The sequence below is a fragment of the Podarcis melisellensis genome, assembly GCF_964234715.1.
Source record: "Podarcis melisellensis genome assembly, chromosome: 14".
Classification (NCBI taxonomy): Eukaryota; Metazoa; Chordata; class Lepidosauria; order Squamata; family Lacertidae; genus Podarcis; species Podarcis melisellensis.
The window spans coordinates 3,284,685-3,303,931 of record NC_138546.1 but is presented as its reverse complement, the minus strand read 5'-3'; the positions used below and the strand labels follow the sequence as shown (position 1 = coordinate 3,303,931).

Here is a 19,247-nt window from a genome sequence, read left to right as displayed (position 1 = left end):
ATGATCAGCATCATCTGCCCCAAAATCAACACCAGCTAAGTCCCAGATGGTATAAAATCCAGGGAGTGGTTGTTGCAGAGTGTTCCTGTTATGTCTGTTAAATTAATTTGGGAGGAACCAATGAAAATTCAGTGTCAGTCTTTGAAACACTATTGGTCTCTCAATGCATGAACAGAATACCCCTTGAACCTTGAACACACATGCAAACATTCATACTTTTGTCTCTTTCACTGGCTACGTTCTAGGTGCAGAACACTGATTTCAGTCCGCACTAAGACTAGCAGGCATGCATTACTGCTAGTTGCCACCAGCCATCAAAAACAATTGAAGAAATGACTTCTACCCACTGGTGCCCATTGAGACATACATATAGCTGTTAACTATGCAAAGGATTAGTGACAAGACCAACATCCTAACACAGTACTGATATTCAGAGCCAGTGTGGTGTACCAGTTAAAGTGTTGGACTAGGATGTGGGAGTTCAAATCCCCCACTCAGCCATGACTTAGGGCTAGTCGCTGCCTCACAGCCTAATCTCCCTCTCAGGGTTGTTTTGGGGATTAAATGAGGAGTGGGGAAACCAAGTATGCCATCTAGACTCTTGGAGAAAAAGTGGCATATAAATGAAATGAATAAATAATTTGGTGGCTTTTGTCTTGCTTCTTCCCATGTTTTCATCGCTGCTTGGCATCTGTGCTCTAACTTGTTTCTGTTTTAGAAGGGCATATAATTTCTAATCTATTGCAAACAATTCCCTAATTGTGCATTTATCCAAGTTGCTGCCACACTTTCTCTGGAGCACTGGGGCAAATGGTTCCTTGAAGCAGTCCCTTGAGGCTGAATGTGGCTTCTCTTGATGTGTTTTCAGCGGAGAAAAAGGAATATATTTTTCCTTCAGCATGGGGGAAATTTACTCCCAGAAGAATCCAAATAAACTTTAACTTTCCATTTAAGAAATCAAACTTCTATTTTCAACTATGCATGGGACCAAGGTCACGTTCACGCCATGCATTTTAAAGACATCAAGAGTCATGGCTCCCTCCAAAGAATTCTGATTATTATTATTATTATTATTTTATTTAAACCCCACCCATCTGACTGAGTTTCCCCAGCTACTCTGAGCGGCTCAGAAAAGAATATTAAAAACATTATAAGACATCATACATTTAAAACTTCCCTAACCAGGGCGGCTTTTAGATGTCTTCTAAAAGTCAGATAGTTGTTTATTTCCTTGATATCTGGTGGGAGGGCATTTATTTCCTTGACATCTGGTGGGAGGGTGTTCCACAGGGCGGGTGCCACTACTGAGAAGGCCCTCTGCCCTGTTCCCTGTAACCTTACTTCTTGCAGCCAGGGACCCGCCAGAAGGCCCTCGGTGCTGGACCTCAGTGTCTGGGCAGAACGATGGGGGTGGAGACACTCCTTCAGGTATACTGGACCAAGGCCGTTTGTAAAGGGTGTGTGGAAAGTTGTTAGGAGGTCCCTAACTGAATTATTAAGAATCTGGGAAGCGGGGGTCAGTCTGGATGATATTATGTGTCCCTTCCACACCTGTGGTCCTGTGTATGTGTGACAGAATCCATAAGAGGAAACTCACCAAACTAGTTCCTTTGTAAATGGAATGGTTTTGGCTGGCCTGTGATTTATATGTCTAAAAAGCTTGCCACAGAGACAAATGTGTGGGCCTTTTCTTACCTGGCCGGATGCCACATCACCCTGAAGTGAAGAACAATAGCCCAAGTTGAGGTTGCTGTCTGAGTGAGCTGGCTAAAAGCTGCAGAGACAAAGACATGTTTGCTCTGTCCTGGAATTCCCTGGAAACTTAATGGGGAGGCGAGATCAGTTGCAGTGTTAATGCTGTGAGCTCCTCTCCATCCTATGCTCATATATTGTATATATATAAAACCATATATCCTAAAGGCACTGCAGTCTCCTGTGACCTTCATTCAAAGGAAACCGAATCCCTGAGAATGGGGTTGCTTGTAGTATTATAATTCCAAGCACCCTTGCTTAAAGCATTTAATCCTTCACACATTGCATTATGAAGACACTGAGATAGGGTTCTTTGAAGGATTTTTTACATCAGGTCTTCATCTCTTGATCTCCCCCCCCAAAAAAAACCCCCCTTTTTTTTACTTTGTTTTCAACAGTACCCAATAGCTAAGAGTAAGCCCTGACAAGGAGCCTGTGTGTTCCACCCCCTGAAAGCTGACTAAATGTGCAGCTATATAAATTAGCATGTGCAACTTTTGTGCGCATTTGTGTCATGGCTCTCCACCCCAGTTCTTCTAAGCAGTGCTCCAGCTTTTGAGATTTTGCAACCATTTCTTACCTCTTTAGGACAAGGTGTCCATTCTAAAGAGAAGTAATATGCAAAATTTACCTCTTTGGGGTTCACAATGCATACTTCTTTCATGGAAACATTTTGAACCCAGTACCAAGCTACTAATTCCACCCAAGGGTAAAGGTAAAGGTAAAGGGACCCCTGACAATTAGGTCCAGTCGTGGCCGACTCTGGGGTTGCGGCGCTCATCTCGCTTTATTGGCCGAGGGAGCCGGCGTACAGCTTCCGGGTCATGTGGCCAGCATGACTAAGCCACTTCTGGTGAACCAGAGCAGCGCACAGAAACGCCGTCTACTTGCACTTTGATGTGCTTTCGAACTGCTAGGTTGGCAGTAGCAAGGACCGAGCAATGGGAGCTCACCCCGTCACGGGGATTCGAACTGCCGACCTTCTGATCGGCAAGTCCTAGGCTCTGTGGTTTAATCTGCAGCGTCACCGAGTATTAGGCACTTAAACTGGAAATGTGGTAAATGGCTGTGACTGTTCGGGCAAGCTATTGCTTGATGTCCTTGATAAGTTTTGGATAGCACCTCCTATCAGATTGGTGAAGACGGCTTTTCATAAGCATTAATAGGCATATGGCAACAAAAGGGGATGGTTCTACACTGGAGACTTAGCCTGTGTCCGGCCCTATCCTGGGAGCGCCAGATTCAGTGCTTGAAGTTAACATCTGGTTTGGTTTTGGCACCATCACTATACTTGCCCAAACTCAAGGTGTGAATCCATTTCTCCATAACAGATGGTGGTTTTGATGGATCCAATGGAAGACCCAGATGACGTTTTGCGAGCTAACAGGTCCCGGGAGAAGGCATTCATCTTTGACATGGTGTTTTGCCACAGGGCAACCCAGGTAAAATTAGATTTCCCACCCATCTCTTAAGCAACCTGGATGCCATAGGCAGGGCCGGGACAAAGGCGTTTTGCCACCGGAGACAGAGGGCAAGGTATAAAATCTAATTAAGAACTTTAGAGGTTTTATTGTTTGCCAAGAAAATTATGTGTCTATGGTTATTTTTGTAATTTGTGTATAATTTGGTATTTGTGTTCTTGTGTGTGTGGTTTTTCTTGATGTATAAATAAATAAATAAATAAATAAATAAATGATGATGATGATGATGAACTTTAGAGGCCCAGAGCACTGAAATGATTACCATATGTAATTCAAAGCAAAATGCCAAACTGTCAAATGAAATTTTATTTTTTGAAATCGCACAAACTTACATGTGTGCTGAAACATACGTGCACATATATGACGTGCAACACATGACAGGAATCCAATCTACATTAGTGGGAAACCCCCCTGGTTTAAGTGGGTATAAGTAATAGAAAGGGAACAGAGAAGTTGGGGAAGAGTGTGGAGAGCAGTGTAAGGAAATCTAACAAACTTCTGATCCTTCCTAAGATGACTCCATTGATTATTTTCATTGAAATATCAATTGCCCAATTATTTTTAATAATAATAATAAAGCTTTTATACATGTGTGTCCCTGTTTCGCTGGTGTCCTGAGCACGTGCCTAGTCTGCCTGCTGGGTAATCCTGCACTGTGTCTATTGATCTAAAACAAATCTGTGCTGCTTCAGCAGCTACACTTTGGAACTCCCTGCCTCTTGATGTCAGCCAGGTTCCTTCACTGCATTCTTTTTTGGTGCTGATAAAAAACTGATAAAAAAAATTCTTGTTTAGACAAGCTAATCCAAAGGATTAAAAATGCTGATGTGAATTTTAACCTGCTTTAGTTAAACTTTTTGTATGTTTTATAATATTTTGGTCTTTTTTGCTTGATGTTATTGTTTTAACTTTTTGTGAATGAGAGGGTTGATGTTCCACCCCCCCCCCACAACCAAGCAGTGTATAAATTTTATGAAACAATAAACAAGCAAGCAAGCAAGCAAGCAAACGTGTTAGAAGCACTGCAGGAAGTTGGCTCTGCAGTTCTATGTTTCTGAGAAATAGATTTCTGAATTCTAATTTTAAAACAGAGAGGTATTTGTGGGGAAGGATCTCTCCACCTCCATCTCCCTTGTACATTTGCTCTGAGCAGTTTCTCTTAGGCAGACATGATCTGTTTGTATTCATCCTGACTCTTCTGTCTAACTCACTGGGGACGGCATTACCAAATTCTAAGCCTGAAGCAGAGTTGAGACCTGGAGGTCTCCTTGGGGAACGAATGAGGTCATATTTTCCTTGCCTGTTCGTTCTACAGGTTTGTTCTACAGATGAATGTGCTGATCTGAAACTTGCCCTGTTAGGCCAGGTTGTATAATTTCGTATCCCCGCCCCCCTTCGTAGGGCTTTGGGGAGCAGGTGTGAGGGCTCTGGCAGGGCCCTAGAATCTTCCTCCCATCTTCCCAAACCTTAGTTAGCACTTTCCTAGCTTTGGGAGGGGGGTGGGAGGCCTCTAGGACCCTGCCAGAGCCTTGAGCCTCCTTCCCAAAGCCCAGTGCCTTGGGAAGACAGTGAGAGGGCTGCAAGGTGGGCAGGTGCCAAATTTTGGCCTTCCTCCTCACCTGCATGACAAGGCAGTGTGTGGCCTGCAGGCAGTGGCGTAGCGTGGGTTGTCAGCACCCGGGGCAAGGCAAGTAATTTGCGCCCCCTAAACCTAACCCCCGGAGGTTGCGCCCGGTGCGGCCGGCCCCCCCTGCACCCCCCACGCTACGCCACTGCCTGCAGGTTCTGTGTCAAAGTATTTGTCATGGTCCGGTTCATGGGCGATTGAAGTCCCAGCTGGGGACGTCGGGACCGGGGGCAAGATGGTGGGGTGGGAGCAGGAACTGGAGTCCAGAAGCCAGAAGTCGGGAAGCCAAGGGTCCGAGGGTCAGGAAGCAAGGAGTCATGAAGTCAGGGGTCCGAGGATCAAGAAGCAAGGAGTCAAGAGCCAACGTAGCAAGGCAGGGAACGTGTTGCTGTGGCAAAGAGCTGAAGGGAAATGCTGACCCTATATCCCTTCCCTTATATCCCTTCCCAGCTCTTGCCACCAGGAGCTGTGAGTTACCAATCAGCCTCACCTCACAAACTTAGGAAGACCCCAGTCCTGGTCACAGGGCGCGGCTCCTGCACGCACACCAGATCGTATTCTTGTGACCCACTTGGTATTCAAGTGTTACTGGACTCCAGTTCCCAGCACACAGAATGATGGGAGTTGGAGTCCATCATCATCTGAAGATCCACAGATTCCCCTCCTCTGCATTAAGCTCGATCTGAAAGCTTGATCTGCTGCTCCTTATCGTTCCTAGGAGGAGGTGTACCTGTCCACAACAAAAAATCTCGTCGAAGGAGTCATTTCTGGCTACAACACTACCATTTTTGCATATGGCCCCACAGGTAAAGTGGAGAGTGAGATACGCGATGTTGGTGTTAGAGGTGGGCATGGTTGGGCAATGGCTAAAAGATTGCAAGGTATTCTCTCCCCCCCCCCATTTAGTCATAACCCTGGATGACCTCCAGCTGTTATATGGGAAGATTCTAAAGGAGGTTTGAGAGGAGAATTAATACAGAAAGCCTCTCAACTGGAAAGAAAATCTAAGAAGTAACCAAACAGCTGATTTAGATCAAGAGCACAGAAGAGTTTGTTCCCTCAGACCACACAGAAAATTGGAAACAATAAGAAAACAATGACTATCATAAATTGTGCTCAGGTGGAAAGCATATTTGAAATATTTAAAACGATGATGTTTCATAAAAGGCAACAAACCTGATATACTGTTAGCAGCACAAATTAAAACAATAAGAAGGTACGTGGTTAAAAACACTCAGGCCGGAGTGTGGCACTCAAATCAGAAGTGTAACACTCAAAACTGAGCATGTTTGGCTTCCAAAAAAAGTTTGCAAACTGCAACACTTACTTCCGGGTTTGCAGTGTTTGGGTTCCAAGTTGTTTGAGTACTAAGATGTTTGAGAACCAAGGTACCTCTGTACTGTAATATTGTTATGACAGGGTGCAGCAAAAGGGCAGCAAACAAAATCACCATGGAAGACGAGGTGGGAAGTCGACCAATCAATCAATCAATCAATCAATAGGTATTGGAGTGTATATGTTAAAATTTTTCCTTTTTCTTGAAATTTAATAAAATATTTTTTAAAAAAAATGCTAGGGATTCATTTTGAGGAGTGGACTGGGAGTGGATTGAGCCTCTCAGTTTGTGGGCTGCATCAAAGACTTGCAAGTTGGGAATTAGAGTCATTTCCAAAATGTTTGACTTTCTTACATCCCCCCCTCCACCTTCCTGTGTTTTCAACCAGGTGCTGGGAAAACCTACACTATGCTGGGGACGGATTCTGAACCCGGCATTTATATCCGCACTCTCAACGACCTCTTCAGAGCTATAGAAGCCACCAGTGGGGACATGGATTATTCCGTCTGCATGTCATACCTGGAGGTGAGATGGCTGGGCTGTGAGCTGTCAGAGGTAGATCTGAGGCAGAAGGGGCTCCAAGTTGACTTCGAGGTCAACTTGGGGGTGGAGACACCTGCTGGCAAATGAGGGGCTGTGGCTCACCTGCCCCACTTGCAGAAGGTCCCATGTTCCACCCCCAGCCTCTCAAGAGATTCCTGCAGGAAATCTAGGAGAAAGGCTACCAGTCAGTGTAGATCAGGCATAGGCAACCTCGGCCCTCCAGATGTTTTGAGACTACAATTCCCATCATCCCTGACCAGTGGTCCTGCTAGCTAGGGATCATGGGAGTTGTAGGCCAATCTGGAGGGCCAAGGTTGAGGAAGCCTGGCGTAGACAATACAGTCATACCTCGTGTTGTGAACGCTTTGGGTTGCGCGTTTTCGGGTTGCGGACTGCGCTGAGCCTGGAAGTACCGGAATGGGTTAATTCTGGGCTTCGGCGCTTGTGCATGCGCAGAAGCACAAAATGACATCATGCGCGTGCGCAGAAGTGGCACTGCAGGTTGTGAACGCTGCGGGTTGCGAACGTGCCTCCTGCATGGATCACGTTCGCAACCCGAAGTATGACTGTACAGTGGTACCTCGGGTTACATATGCTTCAGGTTACGTACGCTTCAGGTTACACACTCTGCTAACCTAGAAATAGTGCTTCAGGTTGAGAACTTTGCTTCAGGATCAAAACAGAAATCGGGTTCTGGTGGTGCGGTGGCAGCAGGAGGCCCCATTAGCTAAAGTGGTGCTTCAGGTTAAGAACAGTTTCAGGTTAAGAACGGACCTCCGGGACGAATTAAGTACTTAACCTGAGGTACCACTGTACTGAGCTAGATGAGCCAGTGGTCTGACTCAGTAGAAGCTTCCTATGTTCTAAGTGGCATCACTTATGGATGGAAAATCCAAATGGTCTCCAGCCCTTCTCAGCGACACCACCAGAGATGCATTGCAGGTCACACCTGTACCCACTTAGGCTGCAAGTGGGGACCCCCAGCTGCCTTGTGCAGTGAGCCCCCAAGGCTACAGGACTGGAGAGACTCCATTGGAACCAGTCTCTCTGCCCTAAACCCAACTCTCTCCTTTGTTGCCCTTCCTTTTCAAAGATTTATAACGAAGTCATCCGAGACCTTCTGAACCCGTCTTCGGGATTTCTCGAGCTGAGAGAGGACTCCAAGGGGAGCATTCAGATTGCAGGGATAACGGAAGTCTCCACCACTAATGCACAGGAGGTAAATTTGACTGGCTTTCAGTGGGAGAGGGAAGAATGCTAGAGCTACAATTCTCAGAGTGGTTGAAGAAGAAGAGGAGGAGTTTGGACTTGATATCCCGCTTTATCACTACCCTAAGGAGTCTCAAAGCGGATCACAATCTCCTTCTCCTTCCTTCCCCACAACAAACACTCTGTGAGGTGAGTGGGGCTGAGAGACTTCAGAGAAGTGTGACTGGCCCAAGGTCACCCAGCAGCTGCATGTGGAGGAGCGGAGACGCGAACCCGGTCCCCCAGATTAGGAGACTACTGCTCCTAACCACTACACCACACTGAATAATCAATCCCTCTCCACAGGGAATTCTGGGAATTGTAGCCCAGGGTGGGTGGTGGAATAGGAACCTCCTAAGAACTACGAGCCCCTCCCCCACTTTCTTTCCAAATTTGGCTCACTCCCAAAAACATGGTTGCACAAGTTCCTGACCTGATCCATGGCTGATCCTGGCCCTCTGTCTCCCCACTCGTATGGCTTTTGCTAGATCATGCAGCTGTTGACGAAAGGGAACAAGGAACGGACCCAGGAGCCTACGGCAGCGAACAAGACCTCTTCGCGTTCCCACGCAGTCCTGCAAGTGCTGGTGAAGCAGACGAGTCGGGTGAAGGACATCAACGAGGAAGTGAGGGTGGGAAGACTTTTCATGGTGGACCTGGCCGGATCGGAAAGAGCAGCCCAGGTAACCTTGACTATTCCCTCCTCTACCTTGTAATAAACAAAAACCTGCCCTTATTCCCTTATGGGGGACACAAGAGCCTTATAGAGCCCTTTGCAGGTTCTCCATCAATCGGAGGCCAACCAGAGAATATTGAGAAGCAAAGCAGCTAGTAAGCCTGATCTTTATTGATCTGTTGCAACAGGGTGCCCCCTTCACATGCAGGAGAAGGAGGACGACCCAGAACCCAGGTGTCTCCGCCCTTATATAGACATTTTAAATTGCCAGCCCTGGAGTCCAAGCCCACCCCCAGAAACATCATACATACATCACAGAAAGGGGTGGTCTACAACAGAAATCTGAGTGCCTTGTTTACCTCCTGCCTGGCAGGTTACCTGTTAATGCTTACTTGATCGGATACCCTGGGGAGCCTGGCCAGTCTTTTGTAATGATAAATACTTAGTTCCTGAGCCAGGTCACAGGCTCACCCTATTCATACACAGACATACCCTTCAGACAGGATTTGTGAATGTAAAGACAATGGGGAGGCTTTTCCATTTCCCTTGACCTTGCAGAGAAATCATTTGGTCGGTTTGGGAGTCAAAATGGTTTCCAGGCTGTTTTCCTGCGCTGCTTCAGACATGTGGTTCATATATTTATGTACGTGTTTGCTTGGTACATTTATGAACATTTATTTTATATATGAGACCTTATTTTTTTTATTTCAACCTCCCACCCACCCTCCAATCTGTTCACCTCCCAACTGTAATGACTCCGCTTCTGGCTTGGAAGCCATTGAAATATAGGGTCGGAAGGGACCCCAAGGCTCATCTAGTCTAACCCCCCTGAAAGGCAGAACTATTTTGCCCAACGTGGGGCTCGAACTTGCTACCCTGAGATTAAGAGTCTCATGCTCTGCTGGCTGAGCTATCTGAAAATCCCTTCTTTTCCCCATTGAAAACAACTGACCCGCTGCATCCTTCACAGACACAGAACCGGGGCAAGCGAATGAAGGAGGGGGCGCATATTAATCGGTCGCTTCTCGCCTTGGGAAACTGCATCAATGCGCTGAGTGAAAAGGGGGCCAGTCGGAACCAGTACGTCAATTTCCGAGACAGCAAGCTCACGCGTTTGCTGAAGGTACTGCCGCTTTCCTGCTTGGGGGAATTAGAAAGTCCGTTCTCAAACTTTTTTCTCTGGGCCAGGCTTTTGGAATAAAAATCGGCTTGCACCACGCCGAATTTTCTATTGGTAAAAAATACATTGGAGAACGAAAAGCAACTCTTAGCAGTGCTTGATTTAGAACAAAGATCACAACTACTTTATCACATGGTAATGGGACATCTAGAAAGTATAAAACAATGCAGCTGCATAAGAACATGAATCATTCCCCAAATATAATTATATATATATATATATTTAATTTTTTATTGGTATTTTATTTACAACATAACATAAACCACCCACCCACCCCAATACACAAATCCACCCTCATTAAACATGAACATAGCATACAGTGAGCATAACATACAACAATACAAACAACCAAATAAAAGACTTCCTTTATCCAAATATAATTATAAACAAGCCTGCTACATAGGTACCTGAAGTATGTGTACAGGCTCAACGAGAGCCTGCTTTTGTTGTGTGATCCCATTTATGTTAGGTCTGATTTGAGACAAACAAACTCTGATCTCTTCATCAACACAAAGAAGCTTTTCTCTTTCCCGATGTTTCATATTTGTCAGAAAAGATATTTTGAATATCTTTGAGTATTCTGCAAATAACAAAAATAAAAATAAAAATTGGATACTGTACTGCACATAAATGTTTCTTTGATTGCCCTTGAATCTCCCCACCACAGTCGCCATCCTCTCCTGCCAGACCCTTTGAGAGCCACTGGCATAATGAATACAGGCGGCGGAGGCATCTCACAAGTCCCGCAGATCCCTAGTCTCTTGTGACAGAGTGTTCCACCAAGTCGGGGCCAGTACTGAAAAGGCCCTGGCCCTAGTTGAGACCAATCTAACCACCTTGCGACTTGGCACCTCCAAAATGGTGTCATTTGTGGACCCTAAGGTCCTCCGCGGGGCATACCAGGAATACTTCAGGAATGTAGCAGATTATTGCTAATATATGAGAGTCTTTAATAGCACTGCTTTCAGAGGGCTGAGCTTGGCCAGCCATTACTAGCCAGCTATAAATGGAAATGTCACCCATGTAGGACTCGCTCGGAGGTAACAGCAGGACAGTGATGATTGCTCACGTCAGCCCGGCCAGCACCTCCTTTGAAGAATCTCGGACCACCTTGATCTACGCCTATCGAGCAAAAAACATCAAAACTAGGGTAAGGCGCTCTGTTCTGCTTCCTGCTTTTAAAAACTATTTATTTATTATCAGATTCTTACAATTGCAATGCCATGCGCACACAAAATAAAATGCCCCACCTTCGCCCAGAAGATAAGAGTGTCGGCAACACATCCAAAATGACATCCAAATGACATGATTAGCGTCTATTCCAGACAACCATTTGTATAGAAGGCAGTACACAATTTATGGTGCCCAAAAGGTTTTACAAATGTGAGGTGAGTCCTCTGTTTTCCTTTTCAGCTGTGTACATAATAAAGCTGTACCAATCAGCTGGAAAAGAATCTGTTCTTCAAACCTTGCGTTGATTTTATTGGTTTTCCACGAGTGCTATTTGCCGTACTTTTATCGTACCAGTTTGTCAAAGAAGCAACTCCTGAATTCTTCCAGTATCTTGCTATTACAAGCTTGGCTGCTACAAAAGGCAACTTATATGGGGTTTAAGCTGTGTTATCTCCTGTAAAAGGGACGCGGGTGGCACTGCAGGTTCCAGGAGTCGAACGGACTCCCAGAATGCATTGTCAACCAAGGTACAACTGTACTTGATTTTCAGTAGAAGTGATAACTCTTCATTCACAGGTGCTGTTTGCATCAGGTAGTATTTTAAAGACCTACATTGGCTCCCAGTATGTTTCCAAGCACAAATCAAAGTGTTGGTGTTGACCTTTAAAGCCCTAAATGGCCTCAGTCCAGTAGACCTGAAGGAGCATCTCCACGCCCATCGTTCAGCCTGGACGCTGAGGTCCAGCGCTGAGCGCCTTCTGGCGGTTCCCTCATTATGAGAAGTGAGGTTACAGGGAACCAGGCAGAGGGCCTTCTCGGTAGTGGCGCCCGCCCTGTGGAACGCCCTCCCACCAGATGTCAAAGAGAAAAATAACTATCTGACATTTAGAAGACATCTGAAGGCAGCCCTGTTCAGGGAAGTTTTTAATGTGTGATATTTTAATGTATTTTTAATCCTTGTTGGAAGCCTCCCAGAGTGGCTGGGGAAGCCCAGCCAGATGGGCGGGGTACAAATAATAAATTGTTGTTGTTGTTATTAAAACTGATTGCATCACTAGGTGTTCTCTGCCCCGGCAGGTGAAGCGCAACCTCCTCAACGTCTCATACCACATTGCACAATACACCAGCATCATTTCGGACCTGCGCCGGCAGATCGAATGCTTGAAGGCGAAGCTGGAAAATCAAGAGAGGGAGAAGCGTCTTCTCAGTCCTGCGGTCAAAGATGTCCAAGGCAGAGGAGATGGAGGTGGTTGGGTTGTCCTCTTCACTGTCTTGCTCCGTCCAGTAGGGCTTGCTTCTAGGATGCTCAGAGCTGCACCCTAAGCCTGGGGTGGAGAAAACTGTGGCACTCCAGATATTATCAGACGCCACCTCCCATCAGTACCAGGCAGCAATGGTCAGGAATGATGAGAGTTGTACGTCCAACATGGATAGATTGCAGCAAGTTCCCTCACACCCTTGGCTCTTTCACTGGTCCTACAGATTGTTGTCAGATTCCAGCTCCCAACAGCCCTAGACCATGTGGCCAGTGATCAAACCAAACCAAACATTTATTGTCATGTTCAATGACCAGCATTTTGTGACAATAATTTTATTAATTTTCAATTATAATCCAATAATAGCCTCATTATAACAATACCAATTTATAATGCAACCAGTAACATCAATCATTCAAATACCAAATTATATCATTTAGATAAGGTGGGGCCCCCACATGCTAGAACTGATGGTTTGATTATTTTCTTTATTTCTGTGTTCCAAAATCTCCATGATTTCAGTTACATTCTGTGATGGGATAATGAGCTGCTTGTGCGTAAAAGCTTGATCCCTCTGGTGTTTGGCAGTTCAGCCAAACCGAGGCACTAACGGAGCCTCCCAAGGCATGACTCCGTTAGTCGCTGGTAGAATCTGACAGTGGGCGTCTACGAAATTTACGCCAACATAAAAGTTGTTTCACGGACATGCGCCTTCGTGACTCTCTACGTGACAGCTTCCGGCGAAGGGTGGGAGTTGCCAACGGGGGTCTTGTTACCTCTGCACTATTCTCACTAGAAGTATCCCAGAGCCCTCCCTCCTCCGACTCCCCTTTTGCCGGAGCTTCTGCTCTCCCCCTGCTGGTTCCCTCCTCCGCTGCAGAATCTCTCCGAGTCTGCTGGAGCCTCTGCACCAACTCTCTTTCCGATGACAGTTCCCTGACATCCACCTCCCCCTCAGGGCCCCCTTCACCCCCCGCGTCCTCTCCCACTGGCGGTGAGGGCGGAAAGCCCCTAAAGGAACTCTCCTCGTCGTCCGAGGATTCAAACACTTCTAACCATGGCGTACCGTCTCTCTCCCCGTCTTCCTCTTCTTCGTCGGAGTCGGCTTCCTCACCCACCCCTGACTCTGGGAACCCTCCAAACTCTCCTTCCTCATCAGTGGTCCCAAAGTGTTCCCTTCTAAATCGTGCCACGGGTTGCGGTTTTTTTGGGAAACGCCGATGAAATGTTTCTATTAAAACCTCGTCATTGACTACCTCAGCGGGTACCCAAGTGTTTTCCGACTCTACTTCCCCCTCCCATTCTACCAGATATTCCACCTGATCCCCCTTCCACCTGGAATCAATGATTCCTGCCACGTTCATGTCGCGTTCTCTCTCTTCTATCACGGGCGTTCGGGAGACCTCTCTCTCACGCTCCCCCCCCCCATTCACGTCCCTCTCGGTACGGCGACAGTAATGACCTGTGAAATACTGGGTGCAATTTCATGTGACTGGGCAGTCTGAGTTTGAATGCTACTGGGTTCACCTGCTGTATGACCTCAAAGGGTCCCAATCTTTTGGGTTTCAGTTTCTTACAACCCCCCTTGAAAGGTAGTCCCTGGGTGGATAGCCACACCCGGTCTCCCACCCTTATAGTTTCACCTTCCCTCCTATTTTTGTCTGCTTGCTTTTTATATTCTTCCTTGGCTCTCTCTAAGTTAAGTTGTAGCTGACGGTGGATGGCTTCCATCTCTTCAACAAAATGTTCCGCCACCGGCACACTCCACCTCTCCCCTCCTTCCCCTGGAAATGCCCTGGGATGACACCCATAATTTGCCAGAAAGGGACTCAGCCCTGTGGACACGTTCTCAGCGTTGTTGTAGGCAAATTCTGCCAGAGGTAACTTATCTACCCAATCATTTTCTCGGTCCTTTACATAACACCTCAGGTATTGTTGTAAAATCCCGTTTGCCCTTTCCGCTTGCCCATTTGTTTCCGGGTGCCGGGCAGTGGAGAAATTGATTTCCACGTGCAGTAAGCTCATAAGTTTCCTCCAGAACCTGGAAGTAAACTGTTTCCCTCTGTCGCTGACCACCCTCAAGGGGGCGCCATGCAACCGGAAAATATGCTCTACGAACAACTTGGCGGTTTCCTCCGCTGTGACCGCATGAGAACAGGCTATAAAATGACACATCTTAGTTAATAGATCTACCACTACCATGACCGCCGTTTTGCCCTTGGATTTTGGCAGGTCCGTCATAAAATCTATGGAGACTGCCTCCCATGGCCGTTCTGGTGTGGGTAAGGGTTGTAAGAGCCCCGCTGGCGCCACCCTCTCCCCTTTCGCTCGCTGGCACCTGTCGCAACCCCTGACATATTCCCGTACATCCTCCCTCACCTTGGGCCACCAAAATTCCCTGGTAACCAACCACATGGTTTTGTGCTGTCCAAAATGCCCCGCTGTGGGGCTATCATGCAACTGCTTGAGTACTCTGCCCCTCAGTTCCCCATCGGGTATGTACAGTGCCCCTTTGTAATACAACGCCCCACTCTTTTCTTCAAACCCCCCTGTGTTCTCCGCTGTCCTCCTGAGTTCTCTGAGTTTCTCTTGGGCGTATTCGTCGTTCTCCGTACCCTCTAACAGTTCTTTCTGCCCCACCAAAGCCGCCCCACACACCCAGCGGTCTTCAGGGATTACGTGCCTTGCTTCCGGCGCCCCCTCCCCCTCTAAGTACTCAGGCTTTCTGGAAAGAGCGTCCGCCCTTACGTTCTCGGACCCTGGCACGTAACGAATCTCAAAATTGAATTTGGAGAACTCCTGGGCCCATCTCACTTGTCTCTGGTTCAGCACTCGGGCTGTTCTCCAGTACTCCAGATTTTTGTGGTCAGTCCGGACTTGAACCTTGTGCTGCGCCCCAATCAGCAAGTGCCGCCATCTCCGGAATGCTTCATGAATGGCGAGCAGTTCTCGGTCGTATACTGTGTAGTTCCTCTCGGATTTGTTCAACTTCCGCGAGAAGAATGCACACGGTCTCCATTCAGACGCATCTTTCCCCGGCTGGAGAAGCACGGCCCCTACCGCTCGGTCTGACGCGTCCGTCTCCACTCGCATTGGTTGCCGTAGATCCACGTGCAAAAGTTGCTCCTCCGACGCAAACGCTGCCTTTAAGCGTTCGAATGCCCCTTGCGCTTCTTCCGTCCAAGCAAATTTTTTCTTGCTGCTAAGACAATCCGTGATGGGCGCTGTTAAATGGGCAAAGTTCTTGATGAACTTCCTATAGAAGTTTCCGAAGCCCAGGAACCTTTGCACGTCCTTCTTGGTCTTTGGTGTTTTCCATTCCAGTACCGCTTGAACCTTGCCAGGATCCATAGCCAACCCCTTGTCAGACAACCGGTACCCCAGGAATTCCACCTCCCTGCTATGAAACTGGCATTTCTCCAGTTTCACCCACAGCCGATTTTCTCGCAGTTTGTTCAGTACTTCTCTAACATCTCGCACATGCTGCTCCTCATTCTCTGAGTACACCAGGACGTCATCTAAGAACGCCACGCAGTTCTTGTAGAGCAATGGCCCCAGGACGTGATTCATAAATGATTGAAAGCAGGCGGAGCCCGCTTGTAATCCAAAAGGCATAACTAAGTACTCAAACGCCCCCAAGGGGGTGAACATAGTGGTTTTCCACTCATCCCCCTTCCTCACACGTATCAAGTTATATGCCCCCCTAAGGTCCAGCTTGGTAAAAATCTTCCCTTTTCTCACCCGTGTCAGAATGTCATCAATTCTGGGCATAGGGAAAGTCACTGGTTCTGACACAGCATTTAGGGCCCTGAAATCACACACAAGCCTGGGTTTGCCCGTGTTTTTTTTGTCCACAAAGAACACTGGGCTGCCCCCCACCGCTCGTGACTCTCTGATGAAACCTCGCTTGAGGTTCTTGTCAATGAACTCCCTTAACTCCTGCATCTCACGGTCTGACATAGCATACAGCTTGCCCACTGGCAATTGTGCTCCTGGGAGTAAGGTGATTTGACAGTCAAAGGGTCTGTGCGGGGGCAGTTTATCTGCTTCCTTTTCACTGAAGACGTCAACCAAATCAGCGTATTGTGGTGGCACCTTCCCCTTGTCAGTCACTTCCATCCCTGCTAGAGTGGCTCTGGCCCCTGCCTGACCCTCTCCCTCCTTGCAGTGTTCTAGGCAATGTGCTGAACCAAAGGAAACAACCCTCTGATGCCAGCCTACTAGCGGATCGTGTAGTGCCAGCCAGCTCATTCCCAGAATGATGGGAGCTCCTCCCAAGGTGGCTACATTAAACGCTATCAGTTCTGTGTGTCTAGCCACCCTCATAATCATTGGTACAGTCTGTTGGCTCACTTCTCCCCCCAACAGTTCCCTCCCATCAATCGTGGTTACTTGCAAAGGCTTACTTAATGGGAGAGTTTGTATCTGGTGTTCAGCAGCAAACTCCTTACTCATGAAATTACAGGAGCTGCCTGAATCCAATAGCGCTTTTATCTTTAGTGGGTGTCCGTTTGGCAGTTCCAGCAACACCTCTATCACAAGCGCTGGTCTTGGAGGTTCCGGCGTGGGCACATTCACTACTCCCTGGCCTGGCTGCTGTGCCCTGATGTTGGCAACCAGGCGTTGGCTTTTACTTGCTCCTCTATTTCTCCTTCCTCCTTTCCCCCAACAGTTCCCGCCATGCCCTGCCATTCCTTCCTTTGCGGACAAACTCTGGCAAAGTGCCCTGGCTGTTGGCAGAGATAACATCTCTTTGCACTCTTTCCCTCCTTCTTCCGCCCTTCACTGGTGTTTGAAACTGCGCGCGCGCGCGCTGTTCCCAGTTCCATCGGCTCTGCGGGCGGGAAAGACGGCTCCGGAATCTCTGGAATGCGGAAGTCCTTCCAACGTTCCCCCTTTCCTTCCCGCTTTTCCAAAGCTCTTGCTTCTAGGCGCGCTCCTATGGACAGTGCAGATTTAGTCAGCTGGTCCATAGACTCCGCCCTGGGCGCCCGGGAAAGTTCATCTTTCACGGTCGGAGAGAGCCCTTCTTCAAATAACATTTGAATAGGTTCACTTGCTAGATCCCACCCCAGTCTATGAATAAGCATAGTGAACTCAGTCCAGTACTCACGTACAGATCGGCTCCCCTGTTTGCACCCCATCAACTGCCTCCGCACCACCCCCTGCTCAATCTCGCTGGAAAACATCAAGTCCATGGCGCGAAAAAACTTCCTCGTGTCCTTTAAGATATCATTATTCGCTGCCATCAGGGGTCGAACCCAGTCCCTCGCCCCTCCCTCTAGATGGCTAATTACGTACGCCACTCTAGAGTTCTCATCGGTGAAGTCATCAAACAGTAGATTGAGAGCATATTGCATCTCCGTTCTAAAGGCTTGATAGTTCCTGGGATCCCCCCCAAATCTCTGCACCAATCCAGGCACCTTTCTGGCAAGTGGGGCGGTTTTCCCCTTATCCGCATCTTGAGCCCTCCTCTCCTCAAGCCTCGCCGTTTGCAGCGCGAGCTGGACCTCCATCGCTCTGTACCTTTCCTCCAGGCTTGGACCTGCGCCCGCTCCAGCTCCTGCGGTTCCGGCTGGTTCGCTCATGATGCCCTCTGCTTGCACAAGCAGCTTACAAAGACTGTCAGATTGCTGTGATGGGATAATGAGCTGCTTGTGCGTAAAAGCTTGATCCCTCTGGTGTTTGGCAGTTCAGCCAAACCGAGGCACTAACGGAGCCTCCCAAGGCATGACTCCGTTAGTCGCTGGTAGAATCTGACAGTGGGCGTCTACGAAATTTACGCCAACATAAAAGTTGTTTCACGGACATGCGCCTTCGTGACTCTCTACGTGACAGCTTCCGGCGAAGGGTGGGAGTTGCCAACGGGGGTCTTGTTACCTCTGCACTATTCTCACTAGAAGTATCCCAGAGCCCTCCCTCCTCCGACTCCCCTTTTGCCGGAGCTTCTGCTCTCCCCCTGCTGGTTCCCTCCTCCGCTGCAGAATCTCTCCGAGTCTGCTGGAGCCTCTGCACCAACTCTCTTTCCGATGACAGTTCCCTGACACATTCCAGTCATCATAATAATCCCTTATACAACAGCTGCAATATTTATAACTTCTATTCGTGTTAAAACTACGGGTGAGGAAATGATCAGGATTAAGAAAAGAATAAGAAGCAGATGTGTCTATAAGAGGGAAAAATAATAATAAAAGAAAACAACTAAATGTAGCAGTGGATCATAGAATTGTAGAATTGGATGGAACCCAAAGGATCATCTTGTCCAAGCCCCTACAAGGCAGGAATCCCAGCTAATGAGTGAAATAAAACAGGCACCATTAAAAAAAAAGTTTTAGTCCCGTCACCAACTCCAAAGAGAGAAATTCCATGATTTTGGGTCCTGGCAGATTTTGCCTGCTTCAGCACAGAACATGGCCACCCTGGGAGTGATAGATGCTTTTTGATCTGCAAGGATTAAAAGGAACATACGGCGTTTCTGATCCTCCTGGCAGGTTTAGTAAGAGGGGCATGATAAAGGTTTAGCACAGGTGTCAGTAGAAGGAGCAGTGCAGGAGGACATGGGGTCCCCACGACCTCTCCAAAGTCTCAGGGACACTTGTGTTTGGCCAATGGCCAAGGTCCAGGGATGACAGGAGTCGTAGGGCAGCAACATCTGGAAGGCTTGCGGCTTGCTCCTCTCTGCCCTGGGTGCTAGAAACACCCTTAAAAAAGAAAAGGGGTGGAAGCAGAGGTGGGAAAGTGCCTGTGCTCTTGTTTTCCCACAGCAGAGGCTCCCCATGACCCTGGAGAGTACAGCCGTCAGCAGATGAACAAGTTGCGGGAACAGCTGGTCGGGGCTTTCAAGGAGCAGATGGACATGAGACGCAGCCTGATGGAGCTTGAGAAGACAGACATGGAGCTGCATGTAGACACCTCCAGGCATCTGCTAACGATTGCCGAGTGAGCTGAGGGACTGATGGGCAACTTTGCCTTTTT

General features: G+C 47.8%; 1 protein-coding gene across 1 annotated transcript in view; it reads left to right on the top strand.

Annotated features, from left to right (window-relative positions):
• LOC309357117 (kinesin-like protein KIF19) overlaps positions 1–19,247 on the top strand; it is a 36,581-nt gene that overhangs the window by 4,027 nt on the left and 13,307 nt on the right. The window contains exons 3-11 of the mRNA XM_081889103.1: positions 3,084–3,194; positions 5,579–5,666; positions 6,585–6,721; positions 7,833–7,958; positions 8,476–8,670; positions 9,634–9,786; positions 10,871–10,993; positions 12,094–12,262; positions 19,037–19,211. Of these exons, the coding sequence (XP_081745229.1) occupies positions 3,084–3,194; positions 5,579–5,666; positions 6,585–6,721; positions 7,833–7,958; positions 8,476–8,670; positions 9,634–9,786; positions 10,871–10,993; positions 12,094–12,262; positions 19,037–19,211 (1,277 nt within the window). The remainder of the gene's footprint in view (positions 1–3,083; positions 3,195–5,578; positions 5,667–6,584; positions 6,722–7,832; positions 7,959–8,475; positions 8,671–9,633; positions 9,787–10,870; positions 10,994–12,093; positions 12,263–19,036; positions 19,212–19,247) is intronic.